The following is a 23,173-nucleotide window of genomic DNA, read 5'->3' as shown; positions in this document are numbered from 1 at the left end:
TATTACGGTGACCAGTTTCGACCACTACTGTGGTCATCTTCAGACTAATGAGTAAGAACCTCCTTCTGGTGGTAAATCACTACCACTAGTGACCTAGTACACAGTGTCGGAAGTTCCATGCGGCTTTTCGCGGATGATGCTGTAGTATACAGAGAAGTTGCAGCATTAGAAAATTGTAGCGAAATGCAGGAAGATCTGCAGCGGATAGGCACTTGGTGCAGGGAGTGGCAACTGACCCTTAACATAGACAAATGTAATGTATTGCGAATACATAGAAAGAAGGATCTATTATTGTATGGTTATGTGATACCGGAACAAACACTGGTAGCAGTTACTTCTGTAAAATATCTGGGAGTATGCGTGCGGAACGATTTGAAGTGGAATGATCATATAAAATTAATTGTTGGTAAGGCGGGTACCAGGTTGAGATTCATTGGGAGAGTCCTTAGAAAATGTAGTCCATCAACAAAGGAGGTGGCTTACAAAACACTCGTTCGACCTATACTTGAGTATTGCTCATCAGTGTGGGATCCGTACCAGATCGGGTTGACAGAGGAGATAGAGAAGATCCAAAGAAGAGCGGCGCGTTTCGTCACAGGGTTATTTGGTAAGCGTGATAGCGTTACGGAGATGTTTAGCAAACTCAAGTGGCAGACTCTGCAAGAGAGGCGCTCTGCATCACGGTGTAGCTTGCTGCCCAGGTTTCGAGAGGGTGCGTTTCTGGATGAGGTATCGAATATATTGCTTCCCCCTACTTATACCTCCCGAGGAGATCACGAATGCAAAATTAGAGAGATTCGAGCGCGCACGGAGGCTTTCCGTCAGTCGTTCTTCCCGCGGACCATATGCGACTGGAACAGAATAGGGAGGTAATGACAGTGGCACGTAAAGCGCCCTCCGCCACACACCGTTGGGTGGCTTGCGGAGTATAAATGTACATGTAGATGCAGTGGTCGGAACCGGTCACCGTAATAAATAAATTGTGATCAAGACTGTTTTTGATAGTAAATATTAGTTAATTTTAAGTTCATTTATTTTTCCATGATACATCTCATGATGTCTGACGTCCCATCTTCAGATGTTTACATTTATTTACGTGTCGTGAACATTGTTTCTTTACTAACGACGTTGTAGAATTTTGTAACGTCAGTTTTTAGCACAGGTTTTTTAAAACGTCTTAAGTAAAGAAACAGTCTTCACGACACGTTAGCTGCGAGGAGTGGCCGCGCGGTTTGAGGCGCCATGCTGCGGATTGCGTGGCCTCTGCCGCCGAAGGTTCCTCCCTCGGGCATGGGTGTGTGTGTTTTTCTTAGCATAAGTTAGTTTAAGTAGTGTGTAAGTCTAGGGACCGTTGACCTCAGCAGTTTGGTCCCTTAGGAATTCACACACATTTGAACATTTGAACGACACGTTAGTAAACGTAAACATCTGAAGATGGGGTGAACGTGAAATGAATGTACTCTCAAAAACGTGTATTTTGAGGCACAATTTGTTGCCGTGGCATGATGGGAAAGGGTCGCTATTGGTGATTTACGCCATAAACATTAACGTCACTGGCGCTATAGCTTTGCCTTTATGCGCTAGGAGCGGTATTGTCGCGTCAAGTGACAAGGAGGTCCGCCAGTTTATGTAAGCACGTGAATCAAGCCCGCGGGCTGCCAAAGTTTGCTAATGCCTGCGCTAAAGCTATAGGAGATCTATTTTATTTATCGTGACAGATATCGCCAATACAGGTCTCCCTCGGCATTATATTGGAGCACACATCTCTCCAGTGATTTTCTCCTTTCATTGTCACATATTCCGAGAAGAAATGCGCTTAAAGCCGATTGAAACTGAGTTACATACAATCTCTTACCTTCTGTTCTTTTCACCACATGTTTATATCAATATGAATACCTCGCTAATCGGGTTGTGCGCAGTACAACTTCCAAGGATTCCGCTAGCGCAAAATCGTCTGATCAGTGCTGCGCAAAATTTCGCGTCTGTCACCAATAACGTAAGTTACAGAAATTTTTAAAAATATTTTGTGAATGCCAATGTGATTGTGTGCAGTACAGTTTTCGAGGATACTGATAGCGGAAGATCTTCTGATCAGTATTGCGAGATATTTCACCCCTGTCACATATAAAGTAAGTTATAGGAATTTTTAAAAATTAGTTTGTGCATGTCAATATTGTCTGAATTGTGAAGACGGCATAGTACCTGCGGAACATTGGTTTCTGCGCCTTTTGTATCCGCACGTTGAAAGTTGCGATCAGTTTTAGACCAAGGGGAAATCGAAACTACTCTCTGGGCAATAAACAAATCTATAAGCATACAAGATGAGCGAATGCAAAGCTCGTCCCCTTCTCTGAATTTTTAACAAACTGATTGTTGAGTTTTGTCAACGAAACCAGCGTCACAATGTGATCAGCAGCACAGGGGTACAATAGATTATATTTATTGCTTATGCGTCACCTGACCATCTGAAAGTTGTAGGACAGTAGAGGATCTTGAAATCTAAGTCAAGTCATAATGACTGACATAATATAAATAAAATTAACCCAGAGTAAAGTCCTCTAAAATCTCAAATGAAATTACAAAATGGCGCTAATACTGTGGAAAGTTACCAAATTATGTGGACGACTCTACCGAGAAAAGGTAACGAGATCTCCTCATCTGAACAGCTCACGAATTCATAGGTAACGAGACAGAAGGAGACGGCATATTATAAGCAATTCAGTAACAGAAGTTGTGTGACAAATTAGGTAAGTAGCGAACTGCTCAGAATATGGATCGCACTACCACAATTGCGACGTTTACATTTCCCCAATATCAGCCAGCGTGCACCGATCAACGTATCAGATGGTGCCTGGAAGATGAATCACCCGGAATCTTAGTTCAAAACCCTCAACTGCTAACAAAAAAAGACTCTTCTTGAAGGGGATGACTCAATTTTGATGCCAATGTGACAAATGAGAATATCGCTTATTTAAGAAAAAAGACAGGGGAACACAGAAAGTCCGCAGCTCGTGGTCGTGCGGTAGCGTTCTCGCTTCCCACGCCCGGGTTCCCGGGTTCCCGGGTTCGATTCCCGGCGGGGTCAGGGATTTTCTCTGCCTCGTGATGACTGGGTGTTGTGTGATGTCCTTAGGTTAGTTAGGTTTAAGTAGTTCTAAGTTCTAGGGGACTGATGACCATAGATGTTAAGTCCCATAGTGCTCAGAACCATTTGAACCATTTTTGAACACAGAAGATACTTCTCACTCTTCGCATACAAAACACACATTAACAAACACGATGTAGGTACTCCTGTGGACCAGTGTCTCCTCGAGTGGTCAGCCTCTTTATGTTATACATACGCAGTGCTGGTAGGCGACTCATTCTATTGACTACACCACAATTTTGGAGCGAAAATAACTGACTTTCGCACACTGGTTTGGTGGCGTAGCCGCATTCCGTCCTTTCATGTGCGCAGAGAAAATGCAAAAAGGCCGTGCTCAATTATTCTCTGGGGTCGGCGGTGGCGGCACGGTGTCCTCTGCCCTGAGGTGCAGGCTCTGCCAACAAAGCACGGAGCAGTCCACGACCCTACTTCCGCAAAAACTGTCCCATTCCTGGGGAAGCTCGTATCTCCTTATGAGACTTACTAACCGCCACATGCCTACAAACAGGAACTAAGACCACACGGGGAACACACATTCGTAGTGAGAAAAACTCAGAGTTTTCCTCCTAAGCACACACGCCAGTACGCTCAAAATAGTGGCAGAAAATGAAACAGCAACACATACCGATATGTGACAGTCATAACGCAGCTTACTGAGTTCTGTTATATTCACCCTCGGCCATTAAGTGTTAATATTTTGTTGTCATGGCTGTTATAGCAGAGCTTTTTAATGGATTTAACTGCCTGTTTTTAGCCATACTTTTATCATCACACAAAAGCAGCATAAAAAAGAGAAGAATAATTTGATGTGTTATAGGAAATGCTGCAAAAAATATTGACAAGAATAATACCACAAGCATTACAGCTAGAGAAAACAAGGAAAATCGTGACAGTCCGAGACACTACAAATCTGTGGGTCTATTTTGTCAGTGCGGTCTAAATATGAATATAGGTGCCAGGTATTCTAGAGAACTACCTTCTCTGTTAAGTGTTGAACGAGAAATAACCTAGCGTTTTTAAATTTATCTCCTCTAAGTGTCCTATGTAGTTAACCTCTCGAGAGGTGTACAGAAGTGGTTGGAATTCTACATAGCGTTTTCGAGACTCCACATATAATTTAATTATAACCACATAAGAACCGAATAACTTAAGATTCTCTTCTGAAAGAAAAGCTACGAAAGTTAATGTCTTAGAATTAATGGGGTATTTAATAGTTCTCGTAAGCCACTTAAATTATTTAAATCTCGTATGTTTACGGCAGTATCCAAATATACTGCATATGAAAACCTAAGCTTTAATTTAAACTACTTCAATTCAGACTTTGTAGCAACTACTTGACTAAAAGTAGCTACAGCTTTAACAAGAACTAATGAAAACTCATGGCTATACATACCTCCAAAGTTGTAACATTTAAAGTAACGCCCTGTAAGTCTGTCCTACGTCTGTACATGCTCGGTATATTCCAGCTGCGATTCCTCTTAGGATCCCATTCACCAAGGGCCACTGTAGTTAAAGAGAGTTCGGGAGAAACTTGATATATTTCACTAACATTGTAAATTTCTCCTTTACGCAAGGCTAACACAAACTCTGTATTAAAAGGGATGAATGCCCCAGCGAGAATGTTATCGATATCGAAACCTTCTTCAGCAATCATCAGCCATTTGGATTTTGAAATCGTGCTTTGTGATAGCTGTAAGGGAAAGAAAAGGAAACAAATCAACAATCATACTTGAATTCCAAAGCGCTAAAATTTTAATTTATGGTAAGCACGAAAAGCCGACGCATGGCGAAGCATATTTTACACAAGAAGGAAATTTTTTGATACCAGAGGAACAATGAAGTTCCGGAAGGTGCCTAGATATTAGAAATGCAACATCGGTATGCGTCTTTTGCAACTAATACTCAAAGTAATTCTGCTGGTCTCCAAATCTATCAGTCATCAATTATATTTCTGCCACGTATATATAAACAAATGTTATTAGTCTTTTGCAAGAGAATATTTATTTTGTTTTTAACCAGACCTGTTTCGTCTATTCATGTTAGGCATCGTCATTGATTTTGTATGTTTCCTATTCTTCTTGTGTGTGCATTGGTTCTTGTGTAAGCGTTAGATAAACACAATATAGGTTTCCAGTTGTGTCACAAGTATGCTTTTCATTTCACATAATCTTCCTTCGTCACTATTCATATCACTGTACACATGGTTATGTGCAGTAAAATGCAGAGTTGTGACATGCTATGGATTGGAAACCTGTACTGTTATCCTTTAGCGCTTGTACAAGAATCAAGGGACACGCGAAAAGAATGGAAAAGATAAAAATGTGAATACGTGAAACATGTTTGGTTAAAAACAAACTAACAATCATTTGCAAAAGTCGGATGACATTTTCCCCTCTCACTCGTAGTAGCAACTGAAGAATAGTTGCAAATATTAGCCGGCCAGGGTGGCCGAGCGGTTCTAGGCGCTATAGTCCGGAACCGCGCGACCACTACGGTCGCAGGTTCGAATCCTGCCTCGGGCATGCATGTGTCTGATGTCCTTAGGTTAGTGAGGTTTAAGTAGTTCTAAGTTCTAGGGGACTGATAACCCCAGCAATTAAGTCCCATAGTGCTCAGAGCCATTTGAACCTTTTTTTTTTTTTTTGCAAATATTAACAATATATATTTCTCTAGTTTTTATAATCACGTACAACAAATGCTATTGTACTTCTTCGTAGAGCTTTCCTAGTCCTGACCCACGTGAAAATCCCCTAATTAACCAAATAACTTGACGTATAGGCGCAAAGTGTCTTATGTTCACGAACAACTCATAACGTTTGCATGTCCTCTTACTAGCCGGTTTTCAAAAACAAATTTTATTCGGTTTGTCAAGATGCTAGAAATTTTGTTTGAAATAAATGGGCTGAGACGAAGATTACACTACTGATTTTCTACTTAAAAGGAGTCTGGATCGATGTATAAAGACGTTTCACGAGATTGTATTTCTGACGCTTCACACTATAAATGTGGAAAAATAACATCTCCGGACTGTAACTGTAGCGAACCGAGACAATCCATCCAGGATCTTCGCAGCGACTGTCTTTCTGCTCTTGTAAGGAAAACTGGATTGACTTCCTAGAGGCATCCGCATCGGCGTTAGAATGTATTGAACACCTTGAGGTTGGAATATAATGCCTTTTATATCTATATTGGTTGTGAAAATTGTTAATTCTTTTATGCTTTTTTGTAGCTGCTGTCTATTATGACTGTACCTTTATGGGCACGTAATGCAATAAGCTAAGTAAATAATTAATAAATAGTTACTATTTACCAATATTTTCCTTCCTTTACTGTAACTCATCATAATCCCAAGAAATGCAAAAGCGGACAGGCATTTCATGTAAAATAATCAGTTTTGTGGTAGTACATTCCTATGAGCTACGTCTACAAGAAAATTTTGATAAATCAGTGATGAAGAGTACAACGGTGATAAAGATCCTACAGTTCGTACAGAGTACGAAACCTTTTATAATTAAACTGCTTAGGACAGCCAGATTTGTGGCACGCAGTTAGCAGATGGAAAAATCATTTACAGTAAGTCAACTCCCTGTTTAAGGAAAACGTTAAACGGCCGTTAATATACACAGCACAGTCCATGCGACAAAATAAAGATAACTTGAACTTCAACTGCGTGACACGGCAAATAACATGTATCATGAATAGTGAGATAGCACCTAAATCTTGAGACGAAAGTTCCTTTAAACTTTGTTCGGAAGTCGAATTCTGTGAGTCTTTTACATCAATGACAAAGGAAGAAAAATTCTTGCTATAGAGCCGACCAAAGAAATATCGACTCAAGTCAACTAATCGGCGCCAGTAAGCGTTTCATTAGTGAACCGCAACGAAATTCTGTGAACTTTACTTTTTCCTTGTGTTCCACGCTTACATAGTGAGCCATTAACAGCTGCCTACGTCTGAATCTCCAGTGCTTGAAACATCTAAACACTTCCATCGAGCGAGCAGTTTCTTTTAACTGTCGCTGTCGACAGGGCCAGCTGGAAAGTGAGGCCGTAACGTTTAAGTATCCAACCATTGCTCAAGAGACTCGGCGTTACGGAATGACGAAAGGTAGAAGTCCACATAATTCAACAGACGGTGTCAGAATGCGACTGCAAGTTTTCACACTTGAAGAATGAATCTGTACACCATGTAATCTTACTGACACAACATGGTCGTAATAAAAATAGAGCAACTATTCCGTTATGAGCTCAGACTTGATTACAAGGCAGTATACAGTGATGAGCCAAAAAATTATGACCACCTGCGTAATTACTTACTTGCCCGACTTTGAAACGAAATCATTGCTGATTCTGTGTATCAGGGATCCGACCGTTCTTTGGTAAGTTTGTGGACGTATGTGGCATTAGATCCACAGGTCATCTAATTCGCGTAAATCACGGGCCGCTGACCTGCATACGCGGTGATGGCGCCCAATAACGACCCAGTTGGGTTCCATAGGGTTTATATCAGGCGAATTTGGTCGCCGGGACATCAACGTGAGTTCCCTATAATGCTCCTCAAACCACTGTAGCACGCTTCTGATTCAGTTTTTGTTGTTGTTGTTGTGGTCTTCAGTCCTGAGACTGGTTTGATGCAGCTGTCCATGCTACTCTATCCTGTGCAAGCTTCTTCATCTCCCAGTACTTACTGCAACCTACATCCTTCTGAATCTGCTTAGTGTATTCATCTCTTGGTCTCCCTCTACGATTTTTACCCTCCACGCTGCCCTCCAATACTAAACTGGTGATCCCTTGATGCCTCAGAACATGTCCTATTAACCGGACCCTTCTTTTTGTCAAGTTGTGCCACAAACTTCTCTTCTCCCCAATTCTATTCAATACTTCATCATTAGTTACGTGATCTACCCATCCAATCTTCAGCATTCTTCTGTAGCACCACATTTCGAAAGCTTCTATTCTCTTCATGTCCAAACTATTTATCGTCCATGTTTCACTTCCATACATGGCTACACTCCATACAAATACATTCAGAAACGACTTCCTGACACTCAAATCTATACTCGATGTTAACAAATTTCTCTTCTTCAGAAACGATTTCCTTGCCATTACCAGTCTACATTTTATATCTTCTCTACTTCGACTATCATCAGTTATTTTGCTCCCCAAATAGCAAAACTCCTTTACTGCTTTAAGTGTCTCATTTCCTAATATAATTATCTCAGCATCACCCGACTTAATTCAACTACATTCCATTATCCTCGTTTTGCTTTTGTTGATATTCATCTTATATCCTCCTTTCAAGACACTGTCCATTCCGTTCAACTGCTCTTCCAAGTCCTTTGCTGTCTCTGATAGAATTACAATATCATCGGCGAACCTCAAAGTTTTTATTTCTTCTCCATGGATTTTAATACCTACTCCAAATTTTTCTTTTGTTTCCTTTACTGTTTGCTCAGTATACAGATTGAATAACATCGGGGAGAGGCTACACCCCTGTCCCACTCCCTTCCCAACCACTGCTTCCCTTTCATACCCCTCGACTCCTATAACTGCCATCTGGTTTCTGTACAAATTATAAATAGCCTTTCGCTCCCTGTATTTTACCCATGCCACCTTTAGAATTTGAAAGAGAGTATTCCAGTCAACATTATAAAAAGCTTTCTCTAAGTCTACAAATGCTAGAAACGTAGGTTTGCCTTTCCTTAATCTTTCTTCTAAGATAAGTCGTAAGGTCAGTATTGCCTCACGTGTTCCAATGTTTCTACGGAATCCAAACTGATCTTCCCCGTGGTCGTCTTCTACTAGTTTTTCCATTCTTCTGTAAAGAATTCGTGTTAGTATTTTGCAGCTGTGGCTTATTAAACTGATTGTTCGGTAATTTTCACATCTGTCAACACCTGCTTTCTTTGGGATTGGAATTATTATATTCTTCTTGAAGTTTGAGGGTGTTTCGCCTGTTTCATACATCTTGCTCACCAGATGGTAGAGTTTTGTTAGGACTGGCTCTCCCAAGGCCGTCAGTAGTTCTAATGGAATGTTGTCTACTCCCGGGGCCTTGTTTCGACTCAGGTCTTTCAGTGCTCTGTCAAACTCTTCACGCAGTATCATATCTCCTCTTTCATCTTCATCTACATCCTCTCCATTTCCATAATATTGTCCTCAAGTACATAGCCCTTGTATAGACCCTCTATATACTCCTTCCACCTTTCTGCTTTCCCTTCTTTGCTTAGAACTGGGTTTCCATCTGAGCTCTTGATATTCATGCAAGTGGTTCTCTTTTCTCCAAATGTCTCTTTAATTTTCCTGTAGGCAGTATCTATCTTACCCTTAGTGAGATAAGCCTCTACATGCGTACATTTGTCCTCTAGCCAACCCTGCTTAGCCATTTTGCACTTCCTGTCGATCTCATTTTTGAGACGTTTGTATTCCTTTTTGTCTGCTTCATTTACTGCATTTTTATATTTTCGCCTTCCATCAATTAAATTCGATATTTCTTCTGTTACCCAAGGATTTCTATTAGCCCTCGTCTTTTTACCAACTTGACCCTCTGCTGCCTTCACTACAGGCACGGAAAATTGTACAGCTGAAAGAGGAAATCGTCGTCGGGTAGGACATCCAGCGTGTGCCGATGGTTCGCAGCTGTCAGCGTGCCTTTGATTTCTACCACAGGTCCCACCGAAACGCAGAAAAATGTCTCCCATAGCATAATACTGTTCCCACCTGCCTGCGTCCGTGGTGCACCGGACGTTTCGAACCGCCATTCACCTCGATGACGGCGTTTGTGGAGACGACCAGCGACCTAGTGTAACAAAAATGTGATTCACTCGAAGAGCGGACACGTTTCCATTATCGACGGTCGAGTTCCGATGGCCCTGTGCCCACTGCAGTCGTAATTCACAATGTCGTTGGGTCAACATGCGAACACGTAGGGGTCTACTGCGGTGCTTCGTGTTCAACGGTGTACGATGAACGGTGTGCTCCGAAACACTTGGGAGTCAACCAGCATTGTGCTCTTTCGGCAGAGATGTCACAGATCACCATCAATCCTTTACAGAGCGGTCAGGCCTTCTAACCTCACGTTCTGTGTAGAGTCGTGGACATCCAACGATTTATCGCGTAGTGGTAGTTTCACTGTCCTTATACCTCTTTCTGTAGATACTCGCGACGGTTGCTCGTGCACAATCGACCACCTTCGCCGTTTTCGAGATACTCATTCACAGGCTCTGCTTAATAAGAATCTGCCCTTTGTCAAAGTCGCTTATCTCAATGGATTTCCCCCACTTGCAGCCCGTGTTTGCTCCGCTTACATACTATTCTACATCTACATGGTTACTCTGCGATTCACACTTAAGTGCCTGGCAGAGGGTTCATCGAACCATTTTCATGCTACTTCTCTACCATTACAGCCGGACGGAGTGGCCTTGCGGATCTAGGCGCTACAGTCTGGAACCGCGTGACCGCTACGGTCGCAGGTTCGAATCTTGCCTCGGGCATGGATGTGTGTGATGTCCTTAGGTTAGTTAGGTTTAAGTAGTTCTAAGTTCTAGGGGACTGATGACCACAGCAGTTAAGTCCCATAGTGCTCAGAGCCATTTGAACCATTACACTCTCGAATGGCGCGTGGGAGAAAGGAACACCTGAATCTTTGATGTTTGTTATTCAGTGATTGTGAATGACTGCCACGATCGCTGGTGGAGAACATGGGGCTAGCCGCTGCGTAGATAGTCCTTGTCTCCTATGGATGTTCTGTTGCCTCGGTGGATGGTGGTTTTGGACACAGGTTTGGATCCAGGAGTTCTTTTTTTTTTTTCATGTACACCGAAAAACATTGGAGATTTTAGAGGGTTCCAGGAAGAAAATGAACTGTATAGAATACGAGGCCCATCTACACAGAAGCTAGCTCCATCTGCTCCACTGCTGATCGTGGCAGTCAGTCGCGATCACTCAATAGCAAACAACATTTCGAGACGCTCCGAAGATGGTCCGTCAATGTGCAAAGTCACGTTTTCTGCCGAAAGGGTGGCTACTGGCAGGAGCCGTCGCCTATAACTTGGACGTCCTGTAACGTCGTTGAATGACGTTTCCGGATATTGATTCCTATCCTCAATTTGTTCCTCATGACACCCTCTAAAACTCTACGAAGTGTTTCGGTAACACACTGTAGATGCAGGTGATTGACAACTCGTACATTGCGATGAGGCCTAGAGGAATGAGCCCAACTAGGTCGTAACATATGACAATATTCAGCATGTCTTGCCACTGGGCCGGCCGCGGTGGTCTAGCGGTTCTGGCGCTGCAGTCCGGAACCGCGGGACTGCTACGGTCGCAGGTTCGAATCCTGCCTCGGGCATGGGTGTGTGTGCTGTCCTTAGGTTAGTTAGGTTTAAGTAGTTCTAAGTTCTAGGGGACTTATGACCTAAGATGTTGAGTCCCATAGTGCTCAGAGCCATTTGAACCATTTGAATCTTGCCACTGGCATAAAAAACCAAATGGCTCCAAGCACTATGGGACTTAACATCTGAGGTCATCAGTCCCCTTGACTTAGAACTACTCAAACCTAACTAACCTAAGGACGTCACACACATCCATGCCCGAGGCAGGATTCGAACCTGCGCCGTTCCGGACTGAAGCGCCTAGAACCGCTTGGCGACAACGGCCGGCACTGGAATAAAACCGAGAAATGTTATGAACTATTGACGGGTATCCGTTGGAGCGACGAGATCTGGTCACGCGAGAAATGTATGTCTCGTTAGGCCTAAAGTGTTTAGATTGCTGTATATTTCATCTCGATTACGAGTGCACTGGATTCGACTTCTAAAGTTTCTACATTCTGTGGAGAACTGAAGACACATCACACATCTTTCTGCTCAGAAACAAAGGAATTAATATAAATCTTTTTTCTAGGTGCTTCCCATCTTATATCAGTTCAGTATTACTGGACTTGTAATCATCTGCCGGCCGCTGTGGCCGAGCGGTTCTAGGGGCTTCAGTCCTGAACCGCACTGCTGCTACGGTCGCAGGTTCGAATCCTGCCTCGGGCACGGATGTGTGTGATGTCCTTAGGTTTGTTAGGTTTAAGTACACCCCTGGAAATGGAAAAAAGAACACATTGACACCGGTGTGTCAGACCCACCATACTTGCTCCGGACACTGCGAGAGGGCTGTACAAGCAATGATCACACGCACGGCACAGCGGACACACCAGGAACCGCGGTGTTGGCCGTCGATTGGCGCTAGCTGCGCAGCATTTGTGCACCGCCGCCGTCAGTGTCTGCCAGTTTGCCGTGGCATACGGAGCTCCATCGCAGTCTTTAACACTGGTAGCGTGGACGTGAACCGTATGTGCAGTTGACGGACTTTGAGCGAGGGCGTATAGTGGGCATGCGGGAGGCCGGGTGGACGTACCGCCGAATTGCTCAACACGTGGGGCGTGAGGTCTCCACAGTACATCGATGTTGTCGCCAGTGGTCGGCGGAAGGTGCACGTGCCCGTCGACCTGGGACCGGACCGCAGCGACGCACGGATGCACGCCAAGACCGTAGGATCCTACGCAGTGCCGTAGGGGACCGCACCGCCACTTCCCAGCAAATTAGGGACACTGTTGCTCCTGGGGTATCGGCGAGGACCATTCGCAACCGTCTCCATGAAGCTGGGCTACGGTCCCGCACACCGTTAGGCCGTCTTCCGCTCACGCCCCAACATCGTGCAGCCCGCCTCCAGTGGTGTCGCGACAGGCGTGAATGGAGGGACGAATGGAGACGTGTCGTCTTCAGCGATGAGAGTCGCTTCTGCCTTGGTGCCAATGATGGTCGTATGCGTGTTTGGCGCCGTGCAGGTGAGCGCCACAATCAGGACTGCATACGACCGAGGCACACAGGGCCAACACCCGGCATCATCGTGTGGGGAGCGATCTCCTACACTGGCCGTACACCACTGGTGATCGTCGAGGGGACACTGAATAGTGCACGGTACATCCAAACCGTCATCGAACCCATCGGTCTACCATTCCTAGACCGGCAAGGGAACTTGCTGTTCCAACAGGACAATGCACGTCCGCATGTATCCCGTGCCACCCAACGTGCTGTAGAAGGTGTAAGTCAACTACCCTGGCCAGCAAGATCTCGGGATCTGTCCCCCATTGAGCATGTTTGGGACTGGATGAAGCGTCGTCTCACGCGGTCTGCACGTCCAGCACGAACGCTGGTCCAACTGAGGCGCCAGGTGGAAATGGCATGGCAAGCCGTTCCACAGGACTACATCCAGCATCTCTACGATCGTCTCCATGGGAGAATAGCAGCCTGCATTGCTGCGAAAGGTGGATATACACTGTACTAGTGCCGACATTGTGCATGCTCTGTTGCCTGTGTCTATGTGCCTGTGGTTCTGTCAGTGTGATCATGTGATGTATCTGACCTCAGGAATGTGTCAATAAAGTTTCCCCTTCCTGGGACAATGAATTCACGGTGTTCTTATTTCAATTTCCAGGAGTGTAGTTCTAAGTCCAGGGGACCGATGACCTCAGATGTTAAGTCCCATAGTGTTTAGACCCATTTGTAATCGTCTAGTGCATCTGGTATTTTTAGTTTTCCTACTGACTGCGTGACATTAACTCTTGATTGAGATTTTGGTAAGATCAAATTGCAGATCTGGTCTATATCTTCTCTTGTATCTCCGTTTTGCATGACTCTACGCCATGTACTTTGAGTACAGTGGCTTGAGGAGTAACTATGTAGATGTCGGTCTACGTTGAAGTCACCTACGTGGATATCCCACCCAGGCACTTCACTTCTCCAACCCCATCACAAGAGAGGTTACCAACTATTAAGGCCTGAATCCTGCTAATGAGGCAGTGCTGTTTCACTGAATCATTTCCGAGGATCCCAGTGGTGTTCGTTATAGTTTCCAATGCTGAAGGCATTCGTACCAGCGCTTCCCTGGAGTTGTATGATTAATAAGTGTTCGTCGTGCGCCTGAACGTGGTTAAGTGGGCAGTTAGCGGCAGTAAATTGAAACCGTTGTTCCTAAGAAACAGTAGAGCATGAACGTCGTTGTACTATAAGGGACACTATTGTCGTATTAAGTATCGCTGCGCCATAGTTGGCACCTCTTGCAAGAACATTGGTCTGTTCACTCGCTACTACGCCTCGTACATACACGGAGCCCAAAGGGAATACACCTATCCAGCTTCTTAATATTTTCACGCAGGATGCAAGATAAAGTAAACAAAAATTCTAACCAAGTAAATGTGGACCATACTGAATGAGACAATTCAATTTTCCTCGCGATAGATTTCTTTTATCTCATCATACATTGTCTCAATCTCTGCATCAGCTGCGGTGCTAGTTGGCATACAACCTTGAACGACTGTGGTGGGTGTTGGCTTCCTGTCTTTCTTGGTTACAATAATGTGTTCACTATACTGATAGTAGTGGCTTACCCGCATTCCTATTTTCTTATTCATTATTAGACCTACGAAACCTGTATAAAAAGTATCCGACCTTTGGCCAGAAAAAATATTCCGAATACCTGACGGGGTTGGGACTCTAATCCCGTTCAAAGGTGGCCCCTTGTGCTTGCACACACTTAGCCCACCGATGCTTACACCGCTGGAAACACCTCTGGAAGTCTTCTTTGGGAAAGGTGTTCAGTTCCGTCGTCGTGTTCCGCATTATCTCTTCTCTACTCTCAAAACGGAATCCTTTCAGTGGCGTCTTCAATTTTGGAAAAAACCAGAAGTCGCAAGGAGCCATGTCTATAGAGTAGGCAGGTTAGCGAACGGCTGTAATTCCATGTTTGGCCAAGAAATTTTGGATCAATAGCGATGAATGTGCGGAAGCATTATCGTGATGCAGTTGCCAGTTTTTCGCCGTCCACATGTCTGGTCTTTTGTGCCGAACTGCGTCACGGAGAACATCTTGATAGTACTCCTTTGTCACTCTTTGTCCTTCCGGTGCGTATTCGTGATGCACAATTCCACGGACATCAAAGAAGACAGTCAGCATCACCTTGATTTTGCATCGCACTTGCCGCACATTCTTCGGCCTTGGAGACTCGGGGTGCTTCCATTTCGACGACTGTCTTTTTGTTTCTGGGTCGTACCCGTACACCCATGACTCATTTCCAGTTATCATGGTGTTCAGAAACCCAGGATTAGTGTTGCTGGTGTCCAGAAGGTCCTGTGCAACATCAAAACGTCTTTTTGTTCTGGCGACAACAACTAGGGTACGAATTTCGCAGCCACTCGGTGCATGTTCTAACCATCACACAAAATTGCATGTGCAGAATCTTTACTCACTCCAACCTCTTGGGCAATCTCCTGCATACACTGGACTCGCATTCGGGAGGACGACGGTTCAATCCCGTCTCCAGCCATCCCGATTTAGGTTTTCCGTGATTTCCCTAAATCGTTTCAGGCAAATGTCGGGATGGTTCCTTTGAAAGGGCACGGCCGATTTCCTTCCCAATCCTTCCCTAACCCGAGCTTGCGTTCCGTCTCTAATGACCTCGTTGTCGACGGGACGTTAAACACTAACCACCACCACCACCACCACCACCACCACCACCACCAATCTCCTGCACAATCATACGACGGTCTGCCATCACCAAATTCTGCCTCCTATCAACAACAGCTGCACTCCGAGCAGTTTGGGGCCTGCCAGAACGCTGGTTACTCTCCGCTGATGCGCGGCCACTTTTGAATCGGTTGAACCACACCTTAATTTGTGTTACACACATCGTATCTTCTCCAAACACCTGCTGAATTGTTTCGCTTTGAGAATCACCAAGCTTGACAAAATTTGATGCAGTATCTTTGCTCAACACGTTCAGCCATCTTGAGAGAATCGGCAATCCGACGAACACGCTGTGTAGCACCTCACTCAGCGGCTGACGCGCTGGAAAGCGGGGACAAAATTCACGCATGCGCATTAACGTCTCTTCCTTTACTGTTTACAGTGGCGCCGCGCTATCGTCTCTATTTTGTGCGCGAAAATCAAAGGTCAGATACTTTTTAGACAGACCTCGTACTTCTGCATTACCGTATCTGATTTTGTATTTTTAACCAAGTACTCAGCTGACCAGAAGTCTTTTTCCTTCTACCACCATACTTCACTAATTCCAACTACATCTAACTTCAGCCTACCCATTTCCCATTCTAAGTTTTCTAGCCTACCTACCCGATTAAGAGATCTAACACACCCCGTTTCCTCCCGTAAAATTCCAGATTTGTTTTTCCTGATAACGACATCATCCTACGTAATCCCTGCCCGGATAGGAGACTATTTTACCTCCAGAATATTTTACCCAATACGATATCATCATCATTTAACCTTACAGTATAGCTGCAGGCCTTCGGGAAAAATAATGGCTGTAATTTCCCCTCGCTTTCAGCCCTTCACAATACCATCACTGCAAGGCCATATTGACTGACGTTACAAGGCCAGATCAGCCAATTATCCAGTGTGTCGTCCCTGTAGTTACTGAAAACTCTGCTGCCCTTCTTCAAGGACCGCATATTCGTCTAGCCTCTTCACGGATATCTTCCCGCTACGGTTGTACCTACGGTACGGCTATCTGTATCGCTGAGACACGTAAGTCATCTCTCCTCGACAAGCTCCATGGCTCTTGGCGGGGCTTTTATCTTACGTAATCGAATTTTAAGATTTTATTCGGTAAAAATTTGTTTTCTCTGCTGGACTGCTAACTGGAGGTCATCTTCACTTCATTGTATGTTTACTTTATAACCTGCAAATAGCAGAGGGTTGCAACTTGAGTCAGCGAAGCGGGAAGGTCGACCGAGCAATATGCATGGCTTGTAACATCTCATCCGCTACTGAGAACAGAATAAAAAATTCGGAGGCATTACTTTTCAGCACGCCCCCGTAGATTAGTATGTTTATCTAATTCAATTGCTGGATAACTATCTGTTTTCCTTTCAAGAAAATACGTAATTCAGCGGAAGATAGCATAAACAACTAAATAACTATATACCTGTCACATCTGAAATCAGACATCTACGACACGAGTTACGATTATGATAATGATGTAGATGAAATCGTGCACAAATTTCAAGCAGTATGTGAAACTATAGACAGGGCATGCAGAGACAAAACCTGGAAAGAAAAGCTACAAAAATTGTTTTTTTTTAACTTTGGCTATAACATAAGAGGTGTGTTAAGGCGAGAGATAGATAGACGAAAAGAAATATAACAGCACAATAAAAGCAGCAGAGAAAAATGCATGGAGAGGGCATGGCTACGCAAGAAGAGACTTCATTAAAAGTGGAAACTTTTGGAATGGGTTGAATGTACGTGCCAGTAAAGAGCAAATAACATAATACAGAGATGGGTAGAAACAGCAAGTGAATAGAAAGGGATGTGGAAAGTTATCCAGAGAAAATCCTGAGCTACAGCCTGAAACGAAGGAGCGACATAGGTCGACCAAGGAAACAATGGATATAAGCACTGCGAAAACGGAACAGGGTAGCTGCCTAATTCATGAATGTAAGACGAAGACTACTATTCCCTCCCTCCTCTGGAAGGACAAGCACTTGCCTTCCAGTTATCGACCTATCTCGCTTACCAGCTGTGTCTGTAAAGTGATGGAGCGAATGGTTAACTCTCGATTGGTTTGGCTGCTCGAGTCTCGACGCCTACTTACCAATGTACAATGTGGATTTCGTAGGCGCCGCTCTGCTGTTGACCATCTGGTTACCTTGTCGACCTTCATTATGAATAACTTCTTTGATTTGGAGAAGGCTTACGACACCTGTTGGAGGGCGGGCATTCTCCGCACCATGCATACATGGGGCCTTCGCGGTCGCCTCCCTCTTTTTATTCGTTCCTTTTTAATGGATCGACAGTTGAGGGTACGTGTGGGTTCTGTCCTGTCCGACATCTTTCGCCAGGAGAATGGGGTGCCACAGGGCTCAGTTTTGAGCGTCGCTCTCTTCGCCATCGCGATCAATCCAATAATGGATTGCCTCCCAGATGATGTATCAGGCTCCCTTTTCGTGGACGATTTTACCATCTATTGCAGCGCGCAGTGTACACGTGTCCTGGAGCGCTGTCTTCAGCGTTCTCTTGACCGTCTTTCCTCCTGGAGTGTCGCCAATGACTTCCGTTTTTCTGCCGAGAAGACGGTCTGTATTAACTTCTGGCGCTACAAAGAGTTTCTCCCACCGTCCTTACGACTCGGTCCCGTTGCTCTCCAAATCGTGGAGACAACCAAATTTTTAGGCCTTACATTTGACAGGAAACTTAGCTGGTCTCCACATGTGTCATATTTGGCCGCCCGTTGTACCCGTTCTTTAAATGTCCTCCGTGTTCTCAGTGGTATGTCGTGGGGAGCGGATCGAACCGTCCTACTTCGTCTATATCGGTCGATCGTCCGCTCTAAGCTGGATTATGGGAGCTTCGTATACTCCTCTGCACGGCCATCCATCTTACGCCGCCTCAACTCCATACAACATCGGGGTTTACGACTTGCGATCGGAGCATTTTATACTAGTCCCGTAGAGAGTCTTCATGCTGACGCTGGCGAATTGCCACTCACCTACCGGCGCGATATACTGCTTAGTCGGTATGCCTGTCGGCTACTGTCAATGCCCGACCATCCGTCTTATCGTTCCTTTTTTGACGACTCTCTCGACCGTCAATATGGGTTGTATGTCTCTGCCCTGCTACCCCCTGGAGTTCGCTTTCGTCGCCTCCTTCAACACCTTAATTTTTCACTCCCTGCAACCTTTCGAGTGGGCGAGAGCCACACGCCACCTTGGCTCCAGGCTCAGGTCCGCGTTCACCTTGACCTCAGCTCGCTCCCAAAAGAGGTTACCCCCGGTTCGGTCTACCACTCCCGTTTTTTGGAACTTCGTTCGAAGTTCATCAACATGACTTTCATTTATACAGATGGCTCTAAGACCAATGACGGGGTCGGGTGTTCCTTTATTGTCGGGGCACAAAGTTTCAAATACCGGCTCCATGGCCATTGTTCGGTCTTCACAGCTGAGCTCTTTGCCCTCTACCAGGCTGTTCTTTACATCTGCCGCCACCGACATTCTGCTTATGTCATCTGCTCCGACTCCCTGAGCGCCATCCAGAGCCTCAGTGATCCGTACCCGGTTCACCCTTTCGTACACCGGATCCAACGCTCTCTTCAGCAGCTGGTGGACGTCGGTTCTCCGGTTAGCTTTATGTGGGTTCCTGGCCATGTCGGTATCCCTGGGAACGAAGCTGCAGATGCCGCGGCCAAGGCTGCGGTCCTCCAGCCTCGGACAGCTTCTTGTTGTGTCCCTTCGTCCGATTTTAGCAGGGTCATTTGTCGGCGCATTTTATCGCTGTGGCATGCCGATTGGGCTGCACTTACAGACAACAAGCTTCGGGCCTTAAAACCTCTTCCCGTGGCTTGGACGTCCTCCTCACGCCCTTCTCGGCGGGAGGAGGTAGTTTTGGCCCGGTTAAGAATTGGACACTGCCGGTTCAGCCATCGCCATCTGCTGACGGCTGCGCCGGCGCCGTTCTGCCCATGTGGGCAATTGCTGACGGTTCGACACATTTTAATGTCGTGTCCAGATTTTAACACACTGCGTGTAGATCTTAACCTGCCAAGTACTTTCGATGCCATTTTTAGCGGATGACCCACGAGCAGTTGCTCGTGTTCTTCGTTTTATCAATTTGACAAAACTCTCTAAGGACATTTGATGATGCTGTTTTTTAATCCTATGCCTGTCAGTCTGTCTTTTATCGTGTTTTCCCTTTTAGTTGTTGTTGTCAACTTTTGCCTCGCGGTACATTCTTAGAGTAGTCAGGGCGCTAATGACCATTGAAGTTGTGCGCCCTAAAACCACAAAAAAAAAAAAATACTATTCCCTGAACCAGAGTTGTGCATCTGTCTTCGACTTTCTTGCTACCAGATACTATTGCGCTAAATGATATGTGCGTACTTCACGAAAGTGTAAATAATTTAATACAAATAGACTTTCCTGTAGCACTAATACTAAAGAATTTACGTAGTTTAATTTCAGATAGTTTTGTCAGTACCTCTAATATAAGGTGTCAGTTTAACTGCATCTCTTATGCATATTTACCACAATATCTTAGTGCTTCGTTGTCACTGAATTTCTGTAACATTTAAATTCGTCACTATAGTTAGTAAATGCAGGATCGAAAATAATGCTCACCGTCTGTAAAGAAAGATGTATTTTTTTACTGTGTAATATGATGATGAAGAATGGATTCTGTTCATTGCAAGACAGTCGGCTTACGACGCTTCCTTCAAACTTGATGGAGCCAGCCGGAATAAACAAGTGTGAAAGCTCTTTTCTGAACTTCGTTGAACTCATACTGCTTCGAATATCTGAAAAAGAAAACAATTTTATTTGGAATATTACCGGAAATATAAGTATCTAAACCATTATGAACTTTATTTCGAAAATGTAGCATATCAAAAATGCATTATACAATAGCAATATCGTTATTCTAAACATGTTTCACGTGCCATGTTAAAAAGTAATCTGGACGAAAAAAATGAATCTGGAGGTTTCAGTCATCAGTCCAAAAGATGGTTTGATATTACGGTGTTTCACTAGGCATACTACTCCTGCTAAGATTTGTACACAACAATTACCCTCTGAACTACGTACTGACGCGAACAGTTTAAAGTGGTATCTGATCTGCTACACAGTTTATAATTTTTCTCGTACACATATCCCTAACAAAGGGTGTCATATAACTGTTTATAAATCGTCCTGCTTTCGAAACCCCGATCTCTGATTTAGCAGAAAAACATTATTCCCTGAAGCCACAGAGATATTTCCTTCTTGCCAGTTCACTAGTACACAGCTGCCCCCAATCTGGTAGCAACTTGATACATCTGCAGTCTGCATTTCTGTAATATTAGAAATAAGACACATGCAAGTTTAAGCATGTCAGCAGGTCTCGATGTGTGTGAGAGCTTGCTACCTAAGCATATGTACATACTGTATCTTAGCACTCTAACGTTGCACCTACGCAGCCCTCCTGCCACCCCCTCTGCCTCCCTCCTCACCACATGTTTTGTTCTGTTTGGTGCCAAGTGGGGTACAAAGAAGAATATGGCAGGCTTTGGGTACACTCTGATTGGCTCTTTGGTTTTTAATGTAGGTAAGATACTAGGTTGTGACAGAGAGTGAAATACATGTGTGTTACCTTACACTCTCTCTGATTCCCTTATTTGCAAGAAAGTGCAATATCTTAGCAGAGGGGAATGAGAGCGGCATGTTTTTAGAGAGGTCAGGAGACGGGAGGCGAGGGGAGGCAGGGATGATGTCGTCATGTTTTACACTACTGGCCATTAAAATGGCTACACCACGAAGATGACGTGCTACAGGCGCGAAATTCAACTGACAGGAGGAAGATGCTGTGATATGCAAATGATTAGCTTTTCAGAGCATTCACACAAGGTTGGTCCCGGCGGCCACACCAACAACGTGCTGACATAAGGAAAGTTTCCAACCGATTTCTCATACACAAACAGCAGTTGACCGGCGTTGCCTGGTGAAACGTTGTTGTGATACCTCATGTAAGGAGGAGAAATGCGTACCATCGCGTTTCCGACTTTGATAAAGGTCGGATTGTAGCCTATCGCGATTGCGGTTTACCGTATCGCAACATTGCTGCTCGCGTTGGTCGAGAACCAATAACTGTTAGCAGAATATGGGATGGGTGGGTTCAGGAGGGTAATACGGAACGCCGTGCTGGATACCAACGGCCTCGTATCACTAGCAGTCGAGATGACAGGCATCTTATCCGCATGGCTGTAACGGATCGTGCAGCCACGTCTCGATCCCTGAGTCAACAGATGGGGATGTTTGCAAGACAACCACCATCTGCACGAACAGTTCGACGACGTTTGCAGCAGCATGGACTATCAGCTCGGAGACCATGGTTGCGGTTACCCTTGACGCCGCATCACAGACAGGAGCGCCTGTGATGGTGTACTCAACGACAAACCTGGGTGCACGAATGGCAAAACATCATTTTTTTCGGATGAATCCAGGCTCTGTTTACTGCATCATGATTGTCGCATCCGTGTTTGGCGACATCACGGTGAACGCACATTGGAAGCATGTATTCGTCATCGCCATACTGGCGTATCACCCGGCCTGATGGTATTGGTATGCCATTGGTTACACGTCTCGTTCACCTCCCGTTCGCACTGACGGCACTTTGAACAGTGGACGTTACATTTCAGATGTGTTACGACCCGTGGCTCTACCCTTCATTCGATTCCTGTGAAACCCTACATTTCAGCAGGATAATGCACGACCGCATGTTGCATGTCCTGTACGGGCCTTTCTGGATACAGAAAATGTTAGACTGCTGCACTGACCAGCACATTCTCCAGATCTCTCACCAATTGAAAACGTCTGGTCAATGGTGGCCGAGCAACTGGCTCGTCACAATACGCCAGTCACTACTCTTGATGAACTGTGGTATCGTGTTGAAGCTGCATGGGCAGTTGTACCTGTACACGCCATCCAAGCTCTGTTTGACTCAATGCCCAGGAGTATCAAGGCCGTTATTACGACCAGAGGTGGTTGTTCTGGGTACTGATTTCTCAGAATCTGTGCACCCAAATTGCGTGAAAATGTAATCACGTGTCAGTTCTAGTATAATATATTTGTCCAATGAATACCCGTTTATCATCTGCATTTCTTCTTGGTGTAGCAATTTTAATGGCCAGTAATGTAGCTCCTGCCCTTGTACGTAAGCTACCCAAATATCCAAGGTAACTTTATGTAAAGATAGTACTTAGCTCTCCTACTCACATTCTTACACTGAATTTATTACTGATGAACGTACTTTATTTCTGTTTCAGAAAATAATCAGACTGTACCATAAGGGTAAGGCACCAAAAAGTATTCCTTTCTTCTAACAGAGTTTCGAATCATTCCCTCAAGGACACTGTCTGGTATTTCGATTCTTGTTCCTTGGGTTCTGCACAGACAAAAGAAAATGTTGTTTCATGCTTCAACAATAAATCCAGGTATACC

General features: G+C 44.7%; 1 protein-coding gene across 1 annotated transcript in view; it reads right to left on the bottom strand.

Annotated features, from left to right (window-relative positions):
* Positions 1-23,173, bottom strand: part of LOC126183722 (glutamate receptor ionotropic, kainate 5-like) — a 266,934-nt gene that overhangs the window by 124,750 nt on the left and 119,011 nt on the right. Inside the window, exons 3-4 of the mRNA XM_049925913.1 lie at positions 20,321-20,496; positions 4,539-4,835 (exon numbers count right to left, since the gene is read on the bottom strand). Of these exons, the coding sequence (XP_049781870.1) occupies positions 4,539-4,835; positions 20,321-20,496 (473 nt within the window). The remainder of the gene's footprint in view (positions 1-4,538; positions 4,836-20,320; positions 20,497-23,173) is intronic.

Source organism: Schistocerca cancellata, chromosome 4, assembly GCF_023864275.1.
Source record: "Schistocerca cancellata isolate TAMUIC-IGC-003103 chromosome 4, iqSchCanc2.1, whole genome shotgun sequence".
Lineage (NCBI taxonomy): Eukaryota > Metazoa > Arthropoda > Insecta > Orthoptera > Acrididae > Schistocerca > Schistocerca cancellata.
The sequence above is the reverse complement of the archived record's forward strand: the minus strand, read 5'-3'. Positions and strand labels throughout refer to the sequence as shown.